The sequence below is a fragment of the Lynx canadensis genome, chromosome B3 (assembly GCF_007474595.2).
Source record: "Lynx canadensis isolate LIC74 chromosome B3, mLynCan4.pri.v2, whole genome shotgun sequence".
NCBI classification, from domain to species: Eukaryota; Metazoa; Chordata; class Mammalia; order Carnivora; family Felidae; genus Lynx; species Lynx canadensis.
In genome coordinates, this window is record NC_044308.2 from 138,167,816 (window position 1) to 138,192,527 (window position 24,712).

Below are 24,712 nucleotides of genomic sequence, written 5' to 3' on the forward strand. Positions count from 1 at the left end.
TTGTTACGGGTGCCACAAAGCACACCCATACAGGACGGTGAACCTTATTGATAAACTGTGTTCTGACGGCTCCAGCGACCGGCCGTTCCCCCCCCCCCCCCCCCCGTCTCTCTCCCTCTCCTTGCACTTCCCGATTCCCCGAGCCACAATATTGAAATTAGGCCAGTTAATAACCCTACGGTGGCCTCTTAAGTGTGCAAGTAAAAGGAAGAGTTGCACATCTCTCACTTTAAATTTTTTTTTTAACGTTTATTCATTTTTGAGACAGCATGAACAGGGGAAGGTCAGAGAGAGAGGGAGACACAGAGTCTGAAACAGGCTCCAGGCTCTGAGCTGTCAGCACGGAGCCTGATGCGGGGCTCGAACCCATGAACCGTGAGATCATGACCCGAGCCGAAGGTGGACACGCCATGACTGAGCCACCCAGACGTCCTGCACATCTGTCATTTTAAACCAAAAGCTAGAAATGTTTAGCGAGGAACACATGGAAAGCCACGGTAGGCCAAAAGTGAGGCCTCTTGCACCAGTTAGCTGAGATGTGAACGCAAGGGGAAAGTTCTTGAAGGAAACTAATAGTGCCGCTCTGGTGAACACACAAATGATAAAGCAAAACAGCCTTACTGCTCGTGTGGAGGAAGTCGTGGTCTAGATAGATCATCAGCCAACCACCACATTCCCTCATACGAGGAAACCTCAGCCAGAGCAAGGCCTTAATTCTTCAATCCTATGAAGGGTGGGAAAGGTGAGCAAGCTGCAGAAGAGAAGTTCAAAGCTGCCAGAGGTTAGTCAGGAGGTTTAAGGAAAGACGTCTCCATATCATAAAAGTCCAATTCAAAGCAAGCTATCTAGAAGATACAGCTAAGCTAACTAATGAAGGCGGCCATACTAAACATTTTCCGTGTGAATGAAACAGCCTTCTACTGGAAGAAGATGCCTTCTAGGACTGTGCTAGCTAGAGAACAGTCAATGCCTGGCTTCAAAGGACGGGCTGACTTGTTAGGAGCTAATGTAGCAGTGACTTTAATTGGAAGCCGATGCTCATTTACCATTCCCCAAATCCCAGGGCCCTTGAGAATTACGCTAAATCCACTGTGTGCTCTATAAAATGGAACAGCTAAGCCTGGGTGACAGCACATCTGTTTACAACATAATCTGCTAAATATTTTAAGCCCCTGTTGAGACCTGTTCAGAAAAAAAAAAAATCATTTCAAAATATAACCGCTTATCGACAATGTATACCCGATGAAGACGTGCAATGAGATGAATGTTACTTTCATGCCTGTTAACAACAGGCAGGTCTGTTCTGCAGCCCACGGATCAAGGAGTAATTTCAACTTTGGAGTCTTATTTAAGAAATACATTTTGAAAAGCTGTAGCTGTCTCATAATTCCTCTGATGGATTTGGGCAAGGTAAATTGAAAACCTAAAAAGGATTCACCATTCTAGACGCCATGAAAACATTCATGATTTACAAGAAGAGGTCAAAATACCAACATAGAGGAGTTTGGAAGAAGTTCATTCCAGCCCTCATGGATGATGTGGGGGGTTTCAAGACATCAGTGGAGGAAGTCACTGCAGATGTGATAGAAACAGGAGAGTTAGAATTGGAAGGGCAGCCTGAAGACGGGACTGATTCGCTACAATCTCACAATAAAACTTGAACGGGTGGGCAGTTGCTTCTTCTGGATGAGCTAAGAAAGTGAGTTTCTCAAGATGGAATCTACTGGTGAAGATTGTTGAAATGACAAGGTTTAGAATATCTCATAAATCTAGCTCACAAAGCAGGAGTAGCGGTTGAGAGGATTCACTCCAATTTTGAAAGAAGTTCTACTGTGGGTAAAACACTACCAAACAGCATCACATGCTAGAGAAATGATTCTTGAAAGGAATGGTCAATCAATGGTGTGCAATTCATTGTTGTCTTATTTTAAGAAACTGCCCCAGCCACCCCAACCCTCAGCAAACACCACACTGATTAACCAACCAGCAGCCATCAACACTGAGGCAAGACCCTGCACCAACAAAAAGATTAAAACTCACCGAGCACTCAAATAATGGTTAGCATTTTTTAGCAATAAAGTATTTTTTAATTATGGTGCATCGATTTTTTTTTTTAGACATAATCCTATAGCACACTTAATCGACTACACTGTAGGGTAAACACAACTTTCATATGCACTGGGAAACCAAGAAATTCACTCACTTTGTTGCAATATTCTCTTTATTGTGGTGGTCTGGAAACCAAAATTCTCCCAAGATATGCCTGTATATGAAAGCTGATTCTAAAAAAAGAATAACAAAGAAAGGGACATTACTTGTTGACATAATAGAATTAATCAATAGACCCTCCTTCCCTCACTACCAACATGACAGCTGTAAAATAAATGCTCTGGAAGCCATCCACTTAGAACTATGGCACCAGGCCGCTTACCAGTTAGCAGGAGGAGAAACGATAAGAATGAAACAAAGCTGAGCTATTACACAGTAAGACGACCAGTTGAATCACTTTCAAAATACTCACCTGCTTAGCTGCATATCATTAAGGACAAACTAAAATCGAAATGAGGCATCTAGTGAATTCTAGAATATTTGGACTAAAGTCATTTGAAAGAATGCTGAAGAATATTTACTCCATAAAGTTTTGCACTGGTCTTGCATGAATATTTTTACATCTTGTTGATAACTTTTAAAAAAATGTTGCTGTGAGCAAGCTGTTCCCAAAGTGAGTGCAAAATTTCAAGGTGTTAATTATTGTATCAAAACAAGTTTTAGTGAGACGTATATAAAAAAGAAAAGGGGGTGGAGACAAGAAAGAAAGAAAAGAGACAAAGAGAAAGAAAAAGAAAGAAAAAAAAATGAAAGGCTCCCATTTGCAGACCTGTGCCTTAGCCTTGCAGAAAAATAAAAGGCGATTTCACCTTTGGACACCGCTTCAGAAAATGCTGTCATCTATATCTTAATCCTAACAGCCCTGTTAGGCTGGTGATTTCACTCCTGTTTTACAGCCAATTTAACAGCTGAGGTAAGGTTAAAACATTATCCCAATCTCCCACAAATGGCTGCAGAGCTGGGATTCAAGGCCAAATCTGCTGAGTGCCCAGAACCTCCAAGTTGTATGAAGCTCCTGGGTCACATCCATTTTTGAGGCAATTAAATACACACACACACACACACACACACACACACACACAGGGCGCCTGGGTGGCTCAGTCAGCTAAGCTGCCATCTCTTGATTTCTGTTGGGGTCACGATCGCACCATTGGTGAGTTCAAGCCCCGGAGACTGGCTCCACGTTGACAGTGCAGAGCCTACCTTGGATTCCGTCTCCCCCGCCCTCTGCCCCTCCCCCATGCTCTCTCTAAATAAATACAGTGTGTATAAAAAAAAAAAAAATGCTGCATGGGTTAAATATCTACATTTAACAAGTTATTGTGTAGAACACAAAGCATTTCAATAGAATCAGACTGCTCCAAGACAAGGGCAGGATATATAGTCCACAAGGTCATTTGTGGTCCTGTGATAAGACAAACTGAATGTCATCTTTTAATTTGTAGGTTTAGCTGGGCACCTGCATGTATAATCTCATTTGGAAAGGTCAAAAGCCTTTCACTGGGAATGTGGATGACACCCCTGCCAGCCCCCAGGTCTCCTGGAACTGCTACCAAACAGCCCCTAAAGCCAGCTGAACCCCATGAATCAAGCAGCAACTGGACAGTGAGGACCACACGCGCTGTCGTTCCAGCGTCCTGGACACGAAACTCCATGGCCACAGCTGCTCTTTGCGCTGCAGGATTGTCACGTCCTGGTCAGACCATCCCACAGGGCAACGTGTGTGTGAGCTTTCCTGGATCAGCGGATTCAGCAGTATTTCCAGTGGTCCGCGTCAGGTAACCCCTGGGGGGTGTTTCCAGTTTCGGAATCAAAGAGACGAAAGGGAGCAGGGGTCGTCCGCCCCTGTGTCAAGGCCTCAGGAGGCCTCGAAAGAGAACTCGCCCTGCACGAGAGCACAGGGCGCGGACGCAAGCAGAGCGGGCACATCACCCTGGCCCCACGGCCCGGCAGAGCCCGCCCCGCGCGGGAAACCGGCGGCCCCGCCCCGCCCCAGGAACGCTCCGCCCCGCGCCCGAGGCCACGCCCCTGAAGGGTCCGCTCGTGCCCCAACTCCTTGGCAACCAGAGGACGCTTTCTCCTTAGCTACCCGTGCGGCTGCCACCAAGGGTGAGGAAGAGGAAGTTACTGCACCCATGGAGAAAGTTATCCGGATCCAGAGGGTGTTTATAAACCTGCTGGATTCATACAGCAGCGGGAACATCGGGAAGGTGAGCAGCGGAGGGTCAGAGTGGAGTCCCAGACCCCAGCTCCCGGTCCCCCGCCCCGGGCTCCCGAACCCCCGAACCCAGCGAGGGTCTGTGCCACGGGGCGCTGTCAGAAGCTTCCCTTAAGAGAGGGTCCCTGGTCCTAGGCACCAGTCTGCACGCAGAGCTCCAGCTGGAAGCCCAGGTGTTTGCAGGAGGGAGTCCGAGGGCAGAGAGGTGAGGGTGCAGGGAACCAGGCCGCAGGGCAGCAGGCAGGGAGCCCAGGGCCCGCGAGACTTGGCGACTGACAAAAATGTTTCTTTCTTTCTTTCTTTTTAAAAATGTTGTATTTATTTTTGAGAAAGCCAGAGAGAGCGTGAGCAGGGGAGGGTGAGAGACAGAGGGAGACAGAGAATCTGAAGCAGGCTCCAGGCTCTGAGCTGTCAGCACAGAGCCTGACATGGGGCTCAAACTCACAACCTGTGAGATCATGACCTGAGCTGAAGTCGGACCCTTAACCGACTGAGCCACCCAGGCGCCCCCAGAAATGTTTCTTTTAAAATCAGAAGGAACCAAATGAAACGTTAGAGTCAAAGATTGTGGGTCTTTATGGCAATACAGTCATGAAATATAATTTTTCATTTTTTGGGGGGGGGGAGGAAAAGGCCCATGAAAGTCAGAAGGTGGGCCTGTTCAGCAGTTAAATGGTGCCTCAGGCGTGCTCAGCACTCCACTGATATTTGTTGCATAAATTAAAGCAGAATCCAACACAAAGGCCCACATCTGGGGGCAGGGAGGGGGTGGAGGTCAGGCTCTTGGTTTATATTCCAAATCCAATGAAAGCTACTGGATTATTGTACAAAGAGAGGCGAACTGACTGAGATTAGGAGAGTGGGAGGGAAGAGAATTTAGCTTTTTACTTTACCCCCCTTTTGAGCTCTGATTATTTTTTTACAGTATAATATTTTTAGAGCAAATTTTCTTTTCTTTCCATTTGTAGAGATCTTTTGCAAAAGCTTATCAGTAACAGAATTTTCAGTTATTCCTTAATTCACCTGCACCTCTAGCTCTGGCCTTTTAGGTAATTGCTGTTCTCTGTACCAAGCACCATGTGAGTGGGAATAAGAAGTCTATAAAAGAAATGGAAGCCAGGTCTCTGGTCTTCAGGTTCCCGGCCCAGCTGGGCAACGCCACCCGCTCCCCACAGCCCCTGCTCCCCCCTCTCTGTCCCCGGGACAGAGCAGTGTGGCGGGCGTGGTATGTGTGCAGCCTTGAGATCCCAGGGTCCAGCTGTACCCCTCCCTGCCCGTGCAATCTTGGGCAAGTTACTTCCAGCTGGGGCATCTCTCTCCTCATCTGTGAAATGAGATAATAAAATTGAATATGTATGTTTGAGAGAGAAATGAAAATATACATGACATACTTGGAAGAATTATCTTCCAGTAAGAGGTTGAACCTGCTAATCTTGCATTACTAACTCAAAGTGACGTTTATCAAAATAAATGAGGTGGGACTTCCTGTTTGTTTCGTTTTGGTTTGCTTTTCCTCCCACGGTGTAATAATATCGTGATTACATATGTGTTTAATATGTAAATTAAAACCGTTCTTTTTTTTTTAATTTTTTAACATTTATTTATTTTCAAGACAGAAAGAGACAGAGCATGAACGGGGGAGGGGCAGAGAGAGAGGGAGACACAGAATCGGAAGCAGGTTCCAGGCTCTGAGCCATCAGCCCAGAGCCTGACGCGGGGCTCGAACTCACGGACCGCGAGATCGTGACCTGAGCTGAAGTCGGACGCTCAACCGACTGAGCCACCCAGGCGCCCCTAAAGCCATTCTTATAAAGTATACATACATATTATATATACATACATATACATTTGTGTACACACACACACACACACACACACACACACACGTATATATGAAACTCTTTAACATTTCATAAGCCACTCCCAAGGATAACTTCTGTAAAATAAAAAGCAAAACTTTGCCAACTTCATTCTATTTCATTACTTGTAAAGGTAGCCACTGGCCACATGTGGCTATTGAACGTTTCAATGTGGCGAATCCAAATGGAGATTAGCCTACCGTCAGTGTAAAATGCACATCGAATTTCAAAGACAGTGTGAACAAAAAGGAACATAAAAGATCTCATTAATAATTTTTTCCACTGATTACATGTTAAAGTGATAATATTTTGAATCTGTTGGGTAAAGAAAACATTATTTAAATTAGTTACACTAGGGGCGCCTGGGTGGCGCAGTCGGTTAAGCGTCCGACTTCAGCCAGGTCACGATCTCGCGGTCCGTGAGTTCGAGCCCCGCGTCAGGCTCTGGGCTGATGGCTCAGAGCCTGGAGCCTGTTTCCGATTCTGTGTCTCCCTCTCTCTCTGCCCCTCCCCCGTTCATGCTCTGTCTCTCTCTGTCCCAAAAATAAATAAACGTTGAAAAAAAAAAATTTAAATTAGTTACACTGGTTTCTTTTTACTGCTGTTAATGCGGCAACTAGCCAATTTAACTTACCTGTGTTGATCACATTACACTGCTACATTTCTATTAGACAAGATCATCGTGGTGACCACAGCCCTGCTCTGCCCATTGCCAGAGCAGGGCAATATTCTTAACACCTTCTTTAAGTTCTCTGGGCCTGGCTTCCTCATCTATAAAAGAGAGTGCCATTGGGGCACCCGGGGGGCTCAGTCGGTTGAGCATCTGACTCTTGATTTTGGCTCAGGTCATGATCTCCAGGATGGGGAGGTCAAGCCCTGCATCAGGCTCTGCACTGACAGTGTGGAGCCTGCTTGAGATTCTCCCTCTCTCTCTGCCCCTCCCTTGCATGCACTCTCTCTTTCTCAAAAATAAATAATAAACTTTAAAAACACTTTAAAATTAGAGTACCATAATAGTACCCACTTGGCCGTGTTACTGGGGTCATTGTTAGTTTCAGCAAACCACCAGGGTAAAACGCATCGGCTATGCACGTGGGGTACCTCTAGCAAGCCCTCAAGAATGGTCGGTGTTTAGAATCATTCCGACTGTCTACCCTTTCTCTAAGTTGTCCTTAGTATTTTCTTAGCAAGTTTGTGTTTTCTTGCAGTTCCTGTCTAACTGTGTAGTCGGGGCTTCACTTGAAGAAATCACAGAAGAAGAGGAAGAAGAAGAAAGTAAGTCAGCCATGGAAGCCTCATCCAAACTGAAGGACGGCACGTTCCAGATCGTGGGTACGCTTTCCAAGCTCGAAGGCGTTCGGCCCAACTTTGCCGTGGAGACATACAGCGTAAGTCCCCGTGGCTTTTGCTAAGAGTCGACCGAGGGCAGAGTCACCTTGCGCTCCAACACCTTCACAATATGCTGTTATTCTCTGCTTCTCCTTCTCTCTTCCGCACGCATGGGGGTGCAGGAAGGTGTGGGACAGGTGGAGGCAGGTCTTTCTCCCCTGAACAACCATTGTCTCCACTTTAAATGTGTGCCTGGAGCAAAGAATTTATTTACTTTTTTTTTTTTAATTTTTTTTCAACGTTTTTATTTATTTTTGGGACAGAGAGAGACAGAGCATGAACGGGGGAGGGGCAGAGAGAGAGGGAGACACAGAATCAGAAACAGGCTCCAGGCTCCAAGCCATCAGCCCAGAGCCTGACACGGGGCTCGAACTCACGGACCGCGAGATTGTGACCTGGCTGAAGTCGGACGCTTAACCGACTGCGCCACCCAGGCGCCCCCTTTTTTTTTTTTTTTAATTTTTTTTTTCAACGTTTTTTATTTATTTTTGGGACAGAGAGAGACAGAGCATGAATGGGGAAGGGGCAGAGAGAGAGAGGGAGACACAGAATCGGAAACAGGCTCCAGGCTCCGAGCCATCAGCCCAGAGCCTGACGCGGGGCTCGAACTCACGGACCGCGAGATCGTGACCTGGCTGAAGTCGGACGCTTAACCGACTGCGCCACCCAGGTGCCCCAGGAGCAAAGAATTTAAATTAGATACTCCTAGAAGGGATGGATCTAATTTGGACTTGCAGACTCACAGAATCTTCTAAACTGTGTTCAAAATGCATGCTGCCCCTCACTACCCAACCATGGTGGGCGCTTTCTGGGAGGGAGAAACCTCCTTTGGTAATAAGCCACTAGGAAATAACATATCATTATGTTGCTGTCTTACTGAGAAACTGTGCGGCCGTTGTTGAACCCAACTCTGTGCTCGGGAGTTAAATATAACATGAAGACAGTGTGGGGATAAAGAGGAACGATAGTTTTATTACTTTGCCAGGCAAAGGAGGCTACAGCAGGCTAATGCCTTCAAAACTGCAGACCCCTGGGGCGCCTGGGTGGCGCAGTCGGTTAAGCGTCCGACTTCAGCCAGGTCACGATCTCGCGGTCCGTGAGTTCGAGCCCCGCGTCAGGCTCTGGGCTGATGGCTCAGAGCCTGGAGCCTGTTTCCGATTCTGTGTCTCCCTCTCTCTCTGCCCCTCCCCCGTTCATGCTCTGTCTCTCTCTGTCCCAAAAATAAATAAACGTTGAAAAAAAAAATTAAAAAAAAAAAAAAAAAAAAAAAAACTGCAGACCCTTCCGGTTAAAAAATGGGCAGGAGACACGAACAGACATTTTTCCAACAAGACATCCAGATGGCTGACACATGGAAAGATGCTCAACATCACGCATCATCAGGGAGATACGAATCAAAATCACATTGAGATACCACCTCACACCTGCCAGAATGGCTAAAATCAACAACACAGGGAAAAAAAATCAAATCACATCAACAACACGGGAAACAACAGGGGTTGGCGAGGATGTGGAGAACGGGGAGCCCTCTTACACTGCTGGTGGGAATGCTGATAGCACGGAGGCTGCTCGGATTCTCTCTCTTCGCCCCTCCCTCCTCTCTCTCTCTCTCTCTCTCTCTCTCTCTCTCAAAAATAAATAACCTTAGGGGCGCCTGGGTGGCGCAGTCGGTTAAGCGTCCGACTTCAGCCAGGTCACGATCTCGCGGTCCATGAGTTCGAGCCCCGCGTCAGGCTCTGGGCTGATGGCTCAGAGCCTGGAGCCTGTTTCCGATTCTGTGTCTCCCTCTCTCTCTGCCCCTCCCCCGTTCATGCTCTGTCTCTCTCTGTCCCAAAAAAAAAATAAATAAAAACGTTGAAGAAAAAAAAAAATTAAAAAAAAAAATAACCTTAAAAAAAAAAGTTAAAAATAGAACTACCCTACAAGCCAGCAATTGCACTACTAGGTTTTTACCCACAGGATACAAAACTACTGATTCAAAGGACTATATGAACCCTGATGTTTATAGCAGCTTCATCAACAATAGCCAAATTATGGATAGAGCCCAAAGTCCGCTGACTGATGAACAGATAAGAAGATGTGGGGGGTGTGTGTGTGTGTGTGTGCGTGTGTGTGTGTGTATACGTACATATATATATATATAATGGAATATTACTCGGCCATTAGAAAGAATGAAATCTTGCCATTTGCAACGATGTGTGGATGGAGCTAGAGATTTTTATGCTAAGTGAAATAAGTCAGAGAAAGACAAATACCGTATGATGTCACTCATATGAAAACAGATGAGGGGCACCTGGGGGGCTCAGTCGGTTGAGCGTCCGACTTTGGCTCAGGTCATGATCTCGCAGTTCAGGAGTTCGAGCTCCACATCAGACTAGCTCCTGTCAGCCTGTCAGCACAGAGCCTGCTTCAGATTCTCTGTCCCTCTCTCTCTGCTCCTCCCCCCGCTTGCACTCTCCCAAAAATAAATAATTTTTTTAAATAAATAAAACAGATGAATATGGGGGGGGGAGAGAGAGAGAGAGAGAGAGAGAGAGAGAGAGAGAGAGAGATTGAGAGAGAAGTAAACCAGGAAACAGACTCTTAACTATTGAGAACAGTTACCGGAGGGGTGCAGTGGGGGTGCGTGGGCTAACTGGGTGATGGGCATTAAGGAGGACGCTTGCTGTGTTGATCAACAGGTGTTGTATGTAAGTGACGAACCACTAAATTCTACCTCTGAAACTAATTACACTGTACATTATGTAACTGGCATTTAAACAAAAACTTGAAAACAACAACAACAGCAAACTGTAGACCCACCCTTCAGGGTGGTCTCAGGGCTGGCACCTGCCATCCAAGTCCGGTTACTAAGTGTACATTGAGGTCAGTGGGATGTCAGAATCCATACCTGTTCCTGGAGCAAAGGATTCTACAGAGAAACAAGTGAAGAGGAGAGGGGGGCTTCAAGAACAAAGAGGAGAAGCATCTGTTCCCTTTCGAGTCAAGCCTTGCTGAACCACCAGTGTGCCCAACTTAACTTCCCACCGTCTTCACTTTTCTCTAGCAGTTTCACTGCCCCCGCATGACAAATTCTACACACACAACCTGAGACATTTGAATGCCTCCAGTAGGGGTGTCAGCCTCTCATCAGCCTGCCTGCCGCTCTTCAGACCCTGCCATACAGCTCTGCACACGCCGTACCCTGGAACGGACTTTCCTCTGCCAACCCCACCCAGCCCTGTTCGTTCCGCAAGACTTAGGATGTCATCTCCTCCAGGAAGCCCTCGGTGATTCCCACTTCTTCCCCACTCCCCGTTTGGAATCTGAGCTCTTTTCTTGGACTCCCACAGCATCTTTACCTGCCTACATCATCCCACTTTTCCCACTCCATTGTTATTATCTGTCTGTTGTGGGTCACACTGCCCCAGATGGTTAGCCTTAAGAATAGACCGAGCCTCACTTATTCCCCTGTTTATCCGTGCGTCTTTGGCACGTAGCACATTAACTGGCTGAAAGCAGCCCTCAATAAACACTTGTGAAATGAACGAAAGGGTCCTCTCCCCCCAACCTGCCATCTTAGGGAACTTTCTCCACCACTTACCCCCTTTCACCCTCTCCTGGGTCTTCAGTCACCACTGGCTTCTTTCTTTCTGCCTATGCATGTGTTCAGTGCGCACATCTTTTGAACTTCATTCGGCCTTCCTGGTGGCTGCCAGCCTCTTTCTCCGCCCCTGGCCCCTGCCCCCTCACCGAGGGTCCAGCCACAGGAAATACCCTGACCCGTGTCACTGGTCTAATTCCTGGCTGGCCTAATTCCCAAAGTCCTATCTTACCTGGCTTCCCAGGAGAAAGTCTCCTTCCCTCTTCTGCGGTCTTTACCCCCTGACTTCCCTCGGGCATCTGAGCACTCCTTGTTTCACTGACTCCTTTTCCTCTTTCTGCCCTTTAAACGCGCTTTTCCCCAGAACTCCCTCCTTTCTCGTAATGGGTGTCCCTCCTCAAGCTTCTCTGGTCCTATGGCTCCAGCTCCCCCATACGAGCCGATGCCTTCCAAATCTGTCTCCAGCCCTGTTGACCAGCAAATCCAACTGCCCCCTGGTGCACTCCCCCGGATGTCCTGCTGGCACTTCTAGTTCAACAGGCCCCCAAATGAAATTTATTTTCCTCCTCTACAAAACCACTCTGCCTTTCAGCCTCCTAATTTTGATTAAGGACCTAGATCTGTTTGGGCTGTTTGGGGCTGCAAGTCATAGGGGGAAAAGGCAAGGCAAACTGGCTTAGTAAAGAAGGAAATTCTTCAGTTTATGTGGCTGGTTGTCTCAGGGAAGATGCAGCTTCAGGGCTGGCGTGATCCAGGGGCTGCAGCTCCTTTTTCTGCCCCTTCCTGGCCTCTCCCTTCCTTTAAGGGTGACGTCACTCTTGGGCTGGGAGCAAGGCGGCAACGGTCCAGGGCCTCACGTTCACACACAGCAACACCGCGGTGAAGGGAACTTCCGGAAGTCCTCAGAGAAAGGAGGATGCACAATCCCGCGGTCCCCTGCAGGCGTCTCCTTGAATCTCACGGTGTGGAAGTGAGTCACATGCCCGTTCCTGAACGGATCACTGTACCCTGAGATCAATAAAGCCCAGCCCTGAAGCTAGGGAGTGGAGTTCAGATCCCCAGGCTGAGAGGGGAGCACCTGAACAAAATTGGGGTTCTGTCGGGAAAGTGGAAGAGGAAATAGACGTTTGTGTCCTCCGGACCATCCATCACGCACTCCCCGCTACCGCAGCTGTGGGCTCGTGGCGCCCCCTCTTGGTCACGAGGTCCTCACCTGGGCGCCTCACAGCCTCTCCACGAGGTGCCGCCTTCCCCTTAGCGTGGCCATTTGCGTTAGTTCGGATCTTTACCGGCGCCCACCATTTACGCTGGAGTTCGGATCCGTGAACGTGTCTCGAGCGTCCTAAGGATCCACAGAGGCGCGTGGAGCTCACACCTCGCAGGGACTTGCACACAAACACGCAGCCCCACGGCAGTGCAGTGGGCACGACCGCAGAGGTGTGGACACAGCAGCACCTGAAAAGGGCAGTTGATGAGCGCTCGGTCTTAGGTACGGAGCCAGGCAGATGTAGCTGCACACCCTTCCTACCACACAGATCAGCCCCCCCCGTCCCCCCGGCCCCCTCAGCTCCTCTGGTCCGGAGATCCCGGAGCCTCCATCCGGGATGGAGGATGGTCCGCTACTGGGAGAAGCTGGGACTGAGGCCCGGCCTCTAGGGCTGAGTAGAGACTGCCAGGCAGATAAGGGGGCAAGGAAATGTCACACAAGGCGGGAACACATGGGGAAGTGTGTGGTATGCTTTAGAATAGGAAAAACATCAGCATAGCTAGAGCGTGGGTTGCAGAGAACAAAGGAGAAGAGGCAAGGGTGGCATGTAAGGTGAGAGAGAGCAGAGGATGGAAAACATTAGGCTGGTCTAGTTTGTGGAAGGTGCCTCTGCCTGGCTCAGCAAATCATCTACTATTCCAGGCTCTGCTGAATGAGCTCATATTCACTCTTCAATCCAACTCGAATGTCACCTCCCAGAAGCCTTAATCACATATTCCTCCTGGTCTATCCAACCTCAGATGTACCTCTATGATAGCCCTTTCTATATTGGGGGCTGCCATGTAAGGCTGGGCAGGTTGCACACTGTGCAAGGGCGCCTGCCTAAGGACATGAGTAGGAGCTGTGTTCTGCTGGGTTCAGAGTGCCCCAGAGTAGGTGCCGCCTTATAATTTCCCCACAAAGAGCAGATTGCCTTTTTCTAATTTGTTCAAAGGCTTCTTATATCCTTAGATATGTCCTTGTCTGCATTAGACTATAATTTGCTATAAGTTTTCCCAACAAAACAAACAAAATTTGCTAATTTGCTATAAGTTTTCCCAACAAAACACACACACACACACACACACACACACACACACACACACACACAATGCTCCTGAGTGTAAACAACCAGACATTATTCATTTTGCCTCTATCCTCAGGGTCAAACACAAGGCCCCCAAATGTTGGATGGGTAAACAAATGAATGCCCAAATGTGGTCACGCAACGTCTGATCAGGGTGGCCATCCTCTTGGAAACGTGCCTGTCTCACCCGAAATCCAGCTATGATTTCACATGCGTGTGCGTGTTTCTTTGGACGCCGCTCTCACATGCTGTCACGGGCTGGAATCATAGATGCTTTCCCTTCTTTCTCTCGGGCAGCTTCTGGAGCACACGCCTTCCATTTGTCCAGTGACTTTCTTCCTTCCTTTCCCACGTCATTTCTGAATCTAGATCGGTCTCAGGTGCGTTGGGAGAGCAGGGTCGTCCTGTGTCGTCTCACTATTGAAAAATTAAAAACTGATGTTTGGATCGGCATTTTCAGAGTGTCCTCCCTTCTGCCCATTCAGCCCAGAAAAGAAACACAATGGAGTGTATTATGGATTGAACTGTGTTCCCCGAAAAAAGATCTGTTGAAGCCCTAACCCCAGAAAGCTCACGACGTGACCTATTTGGAGATAGGTCTTCACAGAGGAAATTGAGTTAAAAGGAGGTCATTGGGGTGGACCCCTCATCCAATACGACCGACATCCTTACCAAAAAGGAAAACTTGGACCCAGACACGTCTACAGGGAGAACACCTGGGAGGAGGAAGGCGGAGATGTGATTGATGCATTAACCAGCCAAGGAATCCCAGAGATTTCCCGAGAGGCACCAGAAGCTAGGAGAGAGCCACGGAGCTGAATCTCCGTCACAGCCTTCCGAAGGGACCGGCCCTGCCGACACCTCGATCTTGGACTTGTGGCCTCCAGACCGTGGGACATGAATTTCTGTGGTTTAAGCCACTCAGTTTGTGGCCAGGAAGGAACAGCTACCTAAAACACAGTGATCACCGAAGTTACTTTTGTCTAATGTAAGCACTTTTATATTTCCACCCATTAAAAGTTCCTGTGTTTTCGAAATATTCCCAACTGTCGACTGTAATAAGGCACCTTGCATGTACGAAGAGAATGGATGAATGCCATCATGGGGGTTCTGAAACCATCCACATTCATCACTCATCAGCACTTCTGAGCGATTCAGGATATATAATGGCTCAAGTAATCTTGCATAGAGTTTGCATTAGTTTCAAATGCCTCACACATTTTTCTTCCAGTATGTTCTAATTCTTCCCTTCTGAATTGGGGTTTAAACAGCCTGCAGAAATAGTACCTAAAATCATTATGCAATTTTTTAATCATCTGTTCCCAGCTATTTTCATAAACTTATTTGTTACTTGGAAACTACACACAGAAGAGAGCCAAAATTTCGTTTTAAATAGAAATCCTGCAAATGTTTCCTGTAGGACACTTCATCTGCCGTATATCTAATTTGGAAATTGTCATTCCAGCTAAATATTAAGGTTAGCGTCTTGCAACAAATGACTGTCACATCTCTTTTTCAGAACATCTCTCGGGAGGACCTTCTCATGCGCCTCCTGGAGTGTGACATCATCATTTATAACATCACCGAGAACCCACAGCAAGCAGAGGAGGCCATCTGGGCAGTCTCTGGTCAGTGAACTTCTTTCTTTTGTCTCCAGGGATGCTGCTTTTGTGCAACTTACTTAACCCAAGAGTCATCTAATGAACACGAGGCGAATTAGGACCGTGGGAAAACTGACCTGAGACTTACCTAAAACATGAAATGAAATTAGGCTAATGAGGGGCGCCTGGGTGGCTCAGTCGGCTAAGCGTTCAACTTTTGATTCAGGCTCAGGTCATGATCCCAGAGTCGTGGGATCCAGCCCCGTGTTGGGCTCTGAGCGTGCAGCCTACTTAAGATTCTCTCTCTCTCCCTCTGCCCCTCTCCCCCGTTTGTGTGTGCGTTCTCTCTCTCTCTCTCTCTCTCTCTCTCTCTCTCTTTCTCTGATAAAAAAAAAAAAAGCTGATGAATATTCATCAGCCTTTGGAAGTGTTAAAAGATAAACCGAGGCATATGAGAATCTTTAAGAGTTTATTTGAGCAAAACTCGATTCACGAGAGCACGCCATGCCGGAAGTGGCTTGGAGAGCTTCACCAACAGGGGCCAGGGGAAAGACTTACAGAGCAAAGGCAGAGCAAAGTGAGGAAGTTATTTAATTGGCTATAGTGTACTCAGCTGGCTTACCTGGAAGAGGCTGGTTGACTGTGACTGGTTGTCCTTAGGTGTTGGTTTCCGAACCTTGCCGCCTGTAACAGACTTAGGTTTTGATTTGTTCATGTGGACTAACTACTATGGCCTTAGAGTCAGCTGAGACTTCATGGCCCCCTTGTTTGATTAAACAATGGGTGGGGCGCCTGAGGGGCTCATTTGGTTGGGCATCCCACTCTTGACTTCGGCTCAGGTCATGATCACACAGTTCGTGAGTTCGAGCCCCCACGTTGGGCTGTGCGCTGACAGTGTGGAGCCTGCTTGGGATTCTCTCTCTCTTCTCTCTGTCCCCTCACCTTAAAGTAAATAAATAAACTTAAAAAGCAACTTTTATAAAAAAAATAAATATATAAAATAAGCAATGGGTGCTTCCAAAGGATAGAACATTTTTTTTAAATGTTTATTTTTTGAGAGAGAAAGAGAGCACAAGCAGGGGTAGGACAGAGAGAGAGACAGAGAGAGAGAGAGAGAGAGAGAGAGAGAGAGAGGGAGTCCCAAGCAGGCTCCATGCTGTCCGTGCAGAGCCCGACGCAGGGCTCGAACCCAGGAGCCATGAGATCGTGACTTGAGCCGAAGTCAGACACTTCACCAACCGGGCCACCCAGGCACCCCAAGGATAGAACGTTTTTAATCATTAAAGGAAACAACTTTCAAAATTCAACGTGTATTCATTCTACAGGCACTGCTTAAGGAGGTGCGGTCGAAGGTACCAGGGAGATACGAAGACAAATAAGAAAAAGATTATACCCTCAAGGCCCCTGTAGCCCCGCAGGAGAGCTCAGGCACACGTGAGGAACTCTGATGCAGGACAGAGAATGGCATGTTTATCAGACAGGTATCACAAGGGGGATGTGACTTTAAGAGGAGAGGAGTTATTTCTTAGGTTCCAATAAAACTTCATTTATAAAAACAGGCGCTACGTTGCCAACCCTCGAATAAGATGAACAGCAAAGTGACATTTTGGCTTAAATGAAAAGAAATGGGACGGAGCCTCGCGAATGACCGTACCACACTCAGGGAAATGATGGAGAAGTACCGTCCGCGGATGTGTGAGATTCCTTAGGAGCTTAGAGCGTTTCATTTCTCTGTTTTAACTGTGCCTACATTTCATCCAGTAGGGAACAAATCAAAACCAGGAACATTGTGTCATCTTTTGAAACAGATTCTTTGAAAGCCTACTTTCTGCATTTTGTCCCTTTGCACACATTTACAGATGATGTATAACCGCGCCTTCTGAAATAATTGCACCACTTAAAAATCATAATTAGAGAAAACATGTAATGAATCCTTATTTTGCGTCAGGCTTTGAGAATTGATTTTTCTATATAATGTATTCTTGTAATTAATTTTTTTTTTTCTGAAATGAAACCTGGACATGTTTGGGGGCATTTGGGTGACTCAGTTGGTTAAGCGTCTGACTTCGGCTCAGGTCATGATCTCACAGTTGGTGAGTTTGAGCCCGTGTCAGGTTCAGTGCTGACAGCTCAGAGCCTGGAGCCTGCTTTAGATTCTGTGTCTCTGTTTCTCTCTGCCTCTCGCCTGCTCTCTCTCTCTCTCTCTCTCTCTCTCTCTCTCTCTCAATCTCCCAAAAATAAACACACATTAAAAAACTAAAACAAACCTGAACATGTTTGGAAAATTAAGAAGCACATTAGGGCTTAGAATAAAAAGTTATGATGCCCTGAATACCCTTTCAACTCTATCCCTATACCCCAAGAGAAACCTCGTTTAACCCACTTGTGCTTTTTTTTCCTACATAAAAATACCAGCATTGATGTCCTGTGATTATGAATTTTAGACGTTAACCACTGCCCTCCAGCTGTGACAGATGGGTTTTAGCTCCTCATCGGACCCCCCCACCCTGTTCCTCAAGAGACCATAATCATTTCTCAAACGTGGACACTGTATCTCCTTCCATGAGCTTTAAAATGTAGAATGTGTGTTACTGCTTCCTCCTTCATTCTAATAAAGAGATTTAATGTACGTTCGTTTGTTTATTTTAAATATAATTTATTGTCAAACTGGTTTCCGTACAACACCCAGTGCGCATCCCAACAGGTGGCCTCCTCATTGCCCATCACCCACTTTCCCCTCCCTCCCACCCCCCATCAACCCTCAGTTTATTCTCAGTTTTTAAGAGTCTCTTATGGTTTGGCTCTCTCCCTGTTTTTTTCCTTTCCCCTCCCCCATGGTCTTCTGTTAAGTTTCTCAAGTTCCACATATGAGTGAAAACATATGGTGTCTGTCTTTCTCTGACTTATTTCACTTAGCATAATACCCTCCAGTTCCATCCAAGTTGTTGCAAATGGCAGGATTTCATGCTTGCTCATTGCCAAGTAGTATTCCATGGTATATATAAACCACATCTTCTTTATCCATTCATCAGTTGATGGACATTTAGGCTCTTTCCATAATTTGGCTATTGTTGAAAGTGCTGCTATAAACATTGGGGTCCAAGTGCCCCTATGCATCAGCACTCCTGCCTGTATCCCTCGGGTAAATTCCTAGCAGTGCTATTGCTGGGTCATAGGGTAGATCTATTTTTAATTTTTTGCGGAATCTCCACACTATTTTCCAGACCGGCTGCACCAGTTTGCATTCCCACCAACGGTGCAAGAGGGTTCCCGTTTCTCCGCATCCTCGCCAGCATCTATAGTCTCCTGATTTGTTCATTTTAGCCACTCTGACTGGCATGAGGTGGTATCTCAGTGTAGTTTTGATTTCTATTTCCCCGATGATGAATAATGTTGAGCATCTTTTCATGTCTGTTGGCCATCTGGATGTCTTCTTTGGAAAAGTGTCTATTCGTGTCTTCTGCCGATTTCTTCACTGGATTATTTGTGTTTTGGGTGTGGAGTTTGGTGAGTTCTTTATATAGATTTTAGATACTAGCCCTTTATCCGATATGTCACTTGCAAATATCCTTTCCCATTCTGTTGGTTGCCTTTTAGTTTTGTTGATTGTTTCCTTCGCAGTGCAGAAGCTTTTTATCTTGATGAGGTCCCAATAGTTCATTTTTGCTTTTAATTCTCCTTTGGAGATGTGTTGAGTAAAAAATTGCTATGGCTGAGATCAAAGAGGTTGTTGCCCACTTTCTCCTCTAGAGTTTTGATGGCTTCCTGTCTAACATTCAAGTCCTTTATCCATTTGAGTTTATTTTTGTGAATGGTGTAAGAAAGTGGTCTAGTTTCATTCTTCTGCATATTGCTGTCCAGTTCTCCCAGCACCATTTGTTAAAGAGACTGTCTTTGGGGCGCCTGGGTGGCTCAGTCGGTTAAGCGGCCGACTTCGGCTCGGGTCATGATCTCACGGTCGGTGAGTTCGAGCCCCGCGTCGGGCTCTGTGCTGACAGCTCGGAGCCTGGAGCCTGTTTCAGATTCTGTGTCTCCCTCTCTCTGACCCTCCCCCGTTCATGCTCTGTCTCTCTCTGTCTCAAAAATAAATAAATGTTAAAAAAAAAAATAAAAAAAAAAGAGACTGTCTTTTTTCCATTGGATATTCTTTCCTGCTTTGTCAAAGATTAGTTGGCCATACATTTGTGGGTCCAATTCTGGAGTCTCTACTCTATTCCATTGGTTTGTGTCTGTTTTTGTGCCCATACCATACTGTCTTGATGATTACAGGTTTGTAGTAGAGGCTAAAGTCCGGGATTGTGATGCCTCCCGCTTTGTTTTTCTTCTTCAGTATTACTTTGGCTATTCGGGGGTCTTTTGTAGTTCCATACCAATTTTAAGATTGTTTGTTCTAGCTTTGAGAAGAATGCTGGTGCAATTTTGACTGGTATTGCATTGAATGTGTAGATTGCTTTGGGTAGTATTGACATTTTAACAATGTTTATTTATTTTTGAGAGAGAGATAGAGCACAAGTAGGGGAGGGGCAGAGCGAGAGGGAGACACAGAATCGGAAGCAGGCTCCAGGCTCTGAGCTGTCAGCACAGAGCCTGACACGGGGCTCGAACTCACCAACTGTGAGATCATGACCTGAGCCGAAGTTGGATGGTTAACCAACCGAGCCACCAGGCGCCCCAAGAGATTTAAATAATTAAGAAAATGTTACTTCTCTGTTTTCTGGAAAGGTTTTAGCTGTGCTGCCAGGCTTCTGAGATACAGAGCGTTCATGTCTGCAAGAAAGGACAGTCAGAGGCCTCCCGTCTGCCATCAGCGTCACCCGGCGGGGGATGGGGTCAGTGGGGCTTTGAGAATTTTGTCATTTTACCTGATGTGCATATTCTTAGATTTGGGACCTGTTTTCCACTTGGGTTTTTTTTTTTTTTGTATGTTTGTTAGTTTTGCGTGTGTTTGCAATGAATATATATTACTTCTTAATAATGTTTTATGAAGTAATTTTAAAATGTCTCAATATAAAAAGATTCTCCTACCTTGCCTTTCAGAGGAAGGCAAAATGACACAGGAAAAGGGAATAAAGTATTAGAAATGAGAGAAAACATTTGCATATAAGGGTAAAGTGGGGGCGCCTGGGTGGTTCAGTCACCCAGAGCATCTAACTCTTGATCTCAGAGTCGTGAGTTCAAGCCCCACACTGGGCGTGCAGCCTACTTAAAAAAAAGCGGGGGCGGGGGGGGATAAAATGTGCTTGTTCACCAGTGAAAAAGCAGATTATTTTAGACCCATTAAAATAATCATAAATGAAAGGCTAACCCACTTCGAGGATGTCTAAGTGTGCCAGGGAGTCACAAAATAGGCCAGCCGAAAGCACAGGAGGACAGAAAGGGTAAAAGGGCAAAATTAAATTGAAGCGGCAATTTTTGTTAATAGAATAAAAATGGAAACTAAAGTGAACGCTTGAGTTAGGGATTAATATGTGGACACAGTGTTCTCCTACTTAATTCTGTAACGTTGTCTCACCTCGGGCTCAGAATCCGCACGTTTATTAGATTCAGGATATCAGCACTTTATTGTTTTGCTTCTTTAGGGAATCAGCTCATGAGACTAAAAATGTACCATGACAACCGTGTCACTTAGATCCTCTGACAGTGTAACGAGACCTCCCTTTAGCAGATTTCTTTCCTTCTGGAAAATTCTACTTCACGAAAAATATTTTAGCAGCATCCCATGCTCAAAGTATTTAAGAGGTTCAAGGCTTAAATGTGCAGAGAGCCCCCCTGGGGAGGGACAAAGCCTTTAGAAATCAAATGTTTACCTTTCCACCCACCACTGTTCTAAATTCGGATTCCTACAGAACGTTCCCACTCAGCTAGTCCTGCTGAACCAAAGGCCCTCCAGCCATGGCCCACAGCCCCTGCTGCATGGGCCGCCCTCCCCCGGCCAGGTAGAGTGGGAAGGGTGGGCACACCCCAAATTGCTTCCTTCCACAAGGGCGCAAGCTACACAGGAATGCTTTGTGTGTGATCAGAAGGGGGCCTTGCCTTTTGACTGGGGGTCCTCGCAACCCCCAGACCTAACCTTGATGGGGCTTCCTGCTCCATTCTCCACACAGCTGGCTGGCTCTGGGACATAGTGGGGAGAGCACAGGCCTTGCAAGCAGGCTGCTTGGATCGGACCCCGCCCAGCCCTCTTCCATGACTCTGGGCAAACCGCACCTCTGTTCCCCCATCTGTAAGACAGAGTTGATAGCAATACCTATCTTGTAATGGTAAGGATTCGGTAAAGCTCATGAACTGTTCCAATCGAACCAGCTATGATCCGTACTACCACTGGCACTTCATGAAAGTGAAAGCACGTTGCTAGAGGCCAGGAGACAGGAATGGGGGTTCAGGTTGTAAGCTGGGCTCAGAAGAGGTCAGGTGGCTGGAGGGAGAATGCCAAGAACGTGCTAGGGACATGTGGGGGCGGGGGAGGGGGGCAGGCCAGTGGAGCAGAGAGGTGACACTCGTCTTAACGTGCTCCCTGAAAAAAGGAGTAATTTCAAGTCCCACACATGATTTGGAAGACCAGGTCTTTGTGGATCTGAATAACTGTCCTGCTTTTTGGCCCCACAGCACTGAATGAAGAAGCCAGCCACTTCGAGAAGCGAAAGCTATTTATTTTGGTATCCACGGTGATGACCTGGGCACGCTCCAAACTCCTGGACCCCGTAAGTAGAGCACTAGCTTTTCCTTTCTGCGACATCCCACCCTTGAGACCCCCTGATGTGTGTGTGGAGAGAACTTTCTCTAGGGCACTGTGTCTTCTTACACACTCCTGAAGCCCATCCCGGAATAAGCATTCAACAGAAATCACGGACCCCAAGCACGCTGAATTCTAAGGGGCCTCGTTGTGCTATGTGCCCCTGAGACAGGAAAAGGAAACTCTACAAATGACACTCAACCATAACCATGCTTACGTATCACTTACACTTCTTATTTGAAGAAGCTCTTTCAGACTTAGACCTGTGTTTCTGCCCCATACCTTCTTGCGCATAGACGGCAAGGAGAATATAAGCAACAGGCCGTTGTGATAACAACCCCCGACTTGTTCATATTCGGAGTCCAGACGTCTGACTCACGCCTACCTTCTTTGTCCGCACGGTAACTCAGTATGAACCCTGCCTCGCGGCATTTATTTCCTTTTCTGTGAAGCCCATAGTTCTTACTTTGCAAGAAAATGTGAAACGACAGCCATTCTCCCAGGGGCTGCTTGTTTTCTTTACCGATATCAGGTTTACATTCGCGGCTCTGCCCCAGTGCCTTTGTGCCATGAACTGCCTTTTAGTTTCAGCGCCGAATCATGATGTGATCTTTTAAAGAGACATTTAGGAAGGCAATTAAATGATCACATGCGGTACCTAATTCCATCTGGAAGGATGCTAGTATGAACAGCTGTGCTCAAGGTCACCCTCAGGCACCAGCAAGGACAGAGTCAATGCTCCTGGCTGAGAACGGCTGTAATCAGCCGTTGATCCCGAGGCGCATTCTAACGTCAGAGATGTCAGGATGTCAGGGGGAAATGCGCACGTTAGAATCAGTGGGATACATTACCTATAACAAGGAGATATTTAGGGATTTATCACACGTCGCCTCAAAGGCCATTTGTTTAACTGTCTCTCCCTTGGTGAAGCAGGACATGTTTGACGTAGGGCCCTGAGGGTTTCAGTCCTTTTCTGAAAAGTAAAGTTCACTCACCCACTCCATTTGGTTGCCCCCACCTCAAGGGCCAAGCCAGTCGTTGGACCCTGTCATGGTTGTTTCCCTCAGCATGTCCAGCGAAGTGTCTGCTGCAACACAATTATTGGTCACTCGACTGGCTGCAGGCCTGGTTGACTGTGCTCAATGAGTGAGAAACCGCTCGTACTGACTTAAGCAAAACGGGAATGTATTGACTCATAGCTGGTAAGTCCAATGGTGGACTTCAGGCACAGCTGAAACTGGAGGCTTAAACACAATGTCTTCAGACCTCGCTATGCTCTCTCTCTCTTCCGTGGCTTCTTTGGTCCTGAGTAGGCTTTGCTCTCACGTAAGCTCCCCTCCTGTTGGGCCCCAGCAGCTCCCAGGCTTACGTCCCCTGGAGCTTCAATTCTCTTTTCCACTTCCGTTTTGTCTCATCCCAGGTCTTGAGCCTCAACCTGAGCCGGTCACAGTGGCCAGGGGAACACAGAACTCGGGGTGGGCAGGCCTGGGGTTCTATACTCGCTTCTAGAGGCGGGGGTGACTGGCCCCCAAAATACAGGGGCTGAGAGTGGAGAAGAGATGGGTCCTCCAAAGAAAATAGGGGGACATGGCTGCTGCGTTAGTTCCTATGCCCTGTGGCACGTCCCCATCCTCCCATTATGGCTCTAACTTATATGTCCGTAAACAGCTCATGATGGACTGACGTGAGGCTTATTAAGGTATAAGGTACATAGAGTACCAGTCACCCTCTTCCTCGCACAGTTCTGTGAGTTTTGACAAATGCATATGGTTGTGTAACCACCACAGCAACCAAGATAGAGGACATCTCCATCACCCCCCAAAATTGTCTACCTTGCACCATACAAAAGCTCAGTTCCAGATGGATCACAGAATTAAAAGTGAAGACCAAAACTTTCATTTTCTGAGAAATATTAATAGAATCTATACAGGGAGTCTCTTAAACAGGACCTAGTAATGCGAAATATGAAAATAAAATGAATAAATTCAATTGCAGTGAAGTGAATGAGGCATTTATGGATGAAACGATGCTATGTGTGAGATTTCCTTCGAAATCATCCAGTGGATGAAGAGGTAGATGGGGGTAGAGAGGAAACCAGTTTCGCTATGTAGGAATCTGAATCGAATCAAATGTAAACATCACACAGACCCCAATCGAAGGGTGTTCTATTCAATAACTGGTCTATATTCTTAAAAGATGGCAATGAGAGAGAAAATTGAAACACTGTTCCAAATAAAGACGATTGAGACATGGCGGCTCAGGGCCAAACGTGATCCTGGATTGGAGTCTGTACCAGAGGAAAAGCGCTATAAAGAACATTACTGGAACAGTTGACAAAGTTGGGGCATGGACTGCAGATTGGATAAAATTATCCTATCAGTATGAAATTTCCTGAATTTTGTCACTGTACTCCAGTTTCATAGGAGAATGTTCTTAGGAGATACACATTGAAAAGTAAAGAGAAAAGGGGTGCGATGTATGCAATCTGCTCTCAAATGGTTCAGAAAAAAATAAATAATTTTAATAATTAAAAGCAAAATCTTCACCCAGCCTAGCAAATCCCTCCACAAGGCAGGAGAGAAAAGAAATAGCTTTATTACGGAACAAGCATTAAAATGGAACGTCACGCTTGGCGTAGGCGATCCGCTAAGAGGTTGCAGACGTAGAAGGAAATCTCACCTTTTTCTAGAGTCAAGCAGATACAATCCATTGCATACATGTTTCCTGGTCAACAACAATTAGCTCTTGAGTGAGAGGCCTTGACATCACCATCTGTCACAAATAGTTTGTCTCAGAGTCACCTAGTAATTTGGGTGGCCATCTGTGTTAGCTAATTGGCTTTATCCAGAGGAAAAACAAACCTTTCGTAGCTTTATGACAGGAGGTA

At 46.7% G+C, this 24,712-nt stretch overlaps 1 protein-coding gene across 1 annotated transcript in view; it reads left to right on the plus strand.

Annotated features, from left to right (window-relative positions):
• Positions 1–3,695: 3,695 nt before the first annotated feature.
• AK7 (adenylate kinase 7) overlaps positions 3,696–24,712 on the plus strand; it is a gene marked incomplete at its 5' end in the record, with an annotated part of 70,848 nt that continues 49,831 nt past the window's right edge. The window contains 4 exons of the mRNA XM_030319924.1: positions 3,696–4,319; positions 7,395–7,574; positions 15,011–15,119; positions 21,699–21,793. Coding sequence (XP_030175784.1) covers positions 3,696–4,319; positions 7,395–7,574; positions 15,011–15,119; positions 21,699–21,793 — 1,008 coding nt within the window. The remainder of the gene's footprint in view (positions 4,320–7,394; positions 7,575–15,010; positions 15,120–21,698; positions 21,794–24,712) is intronic.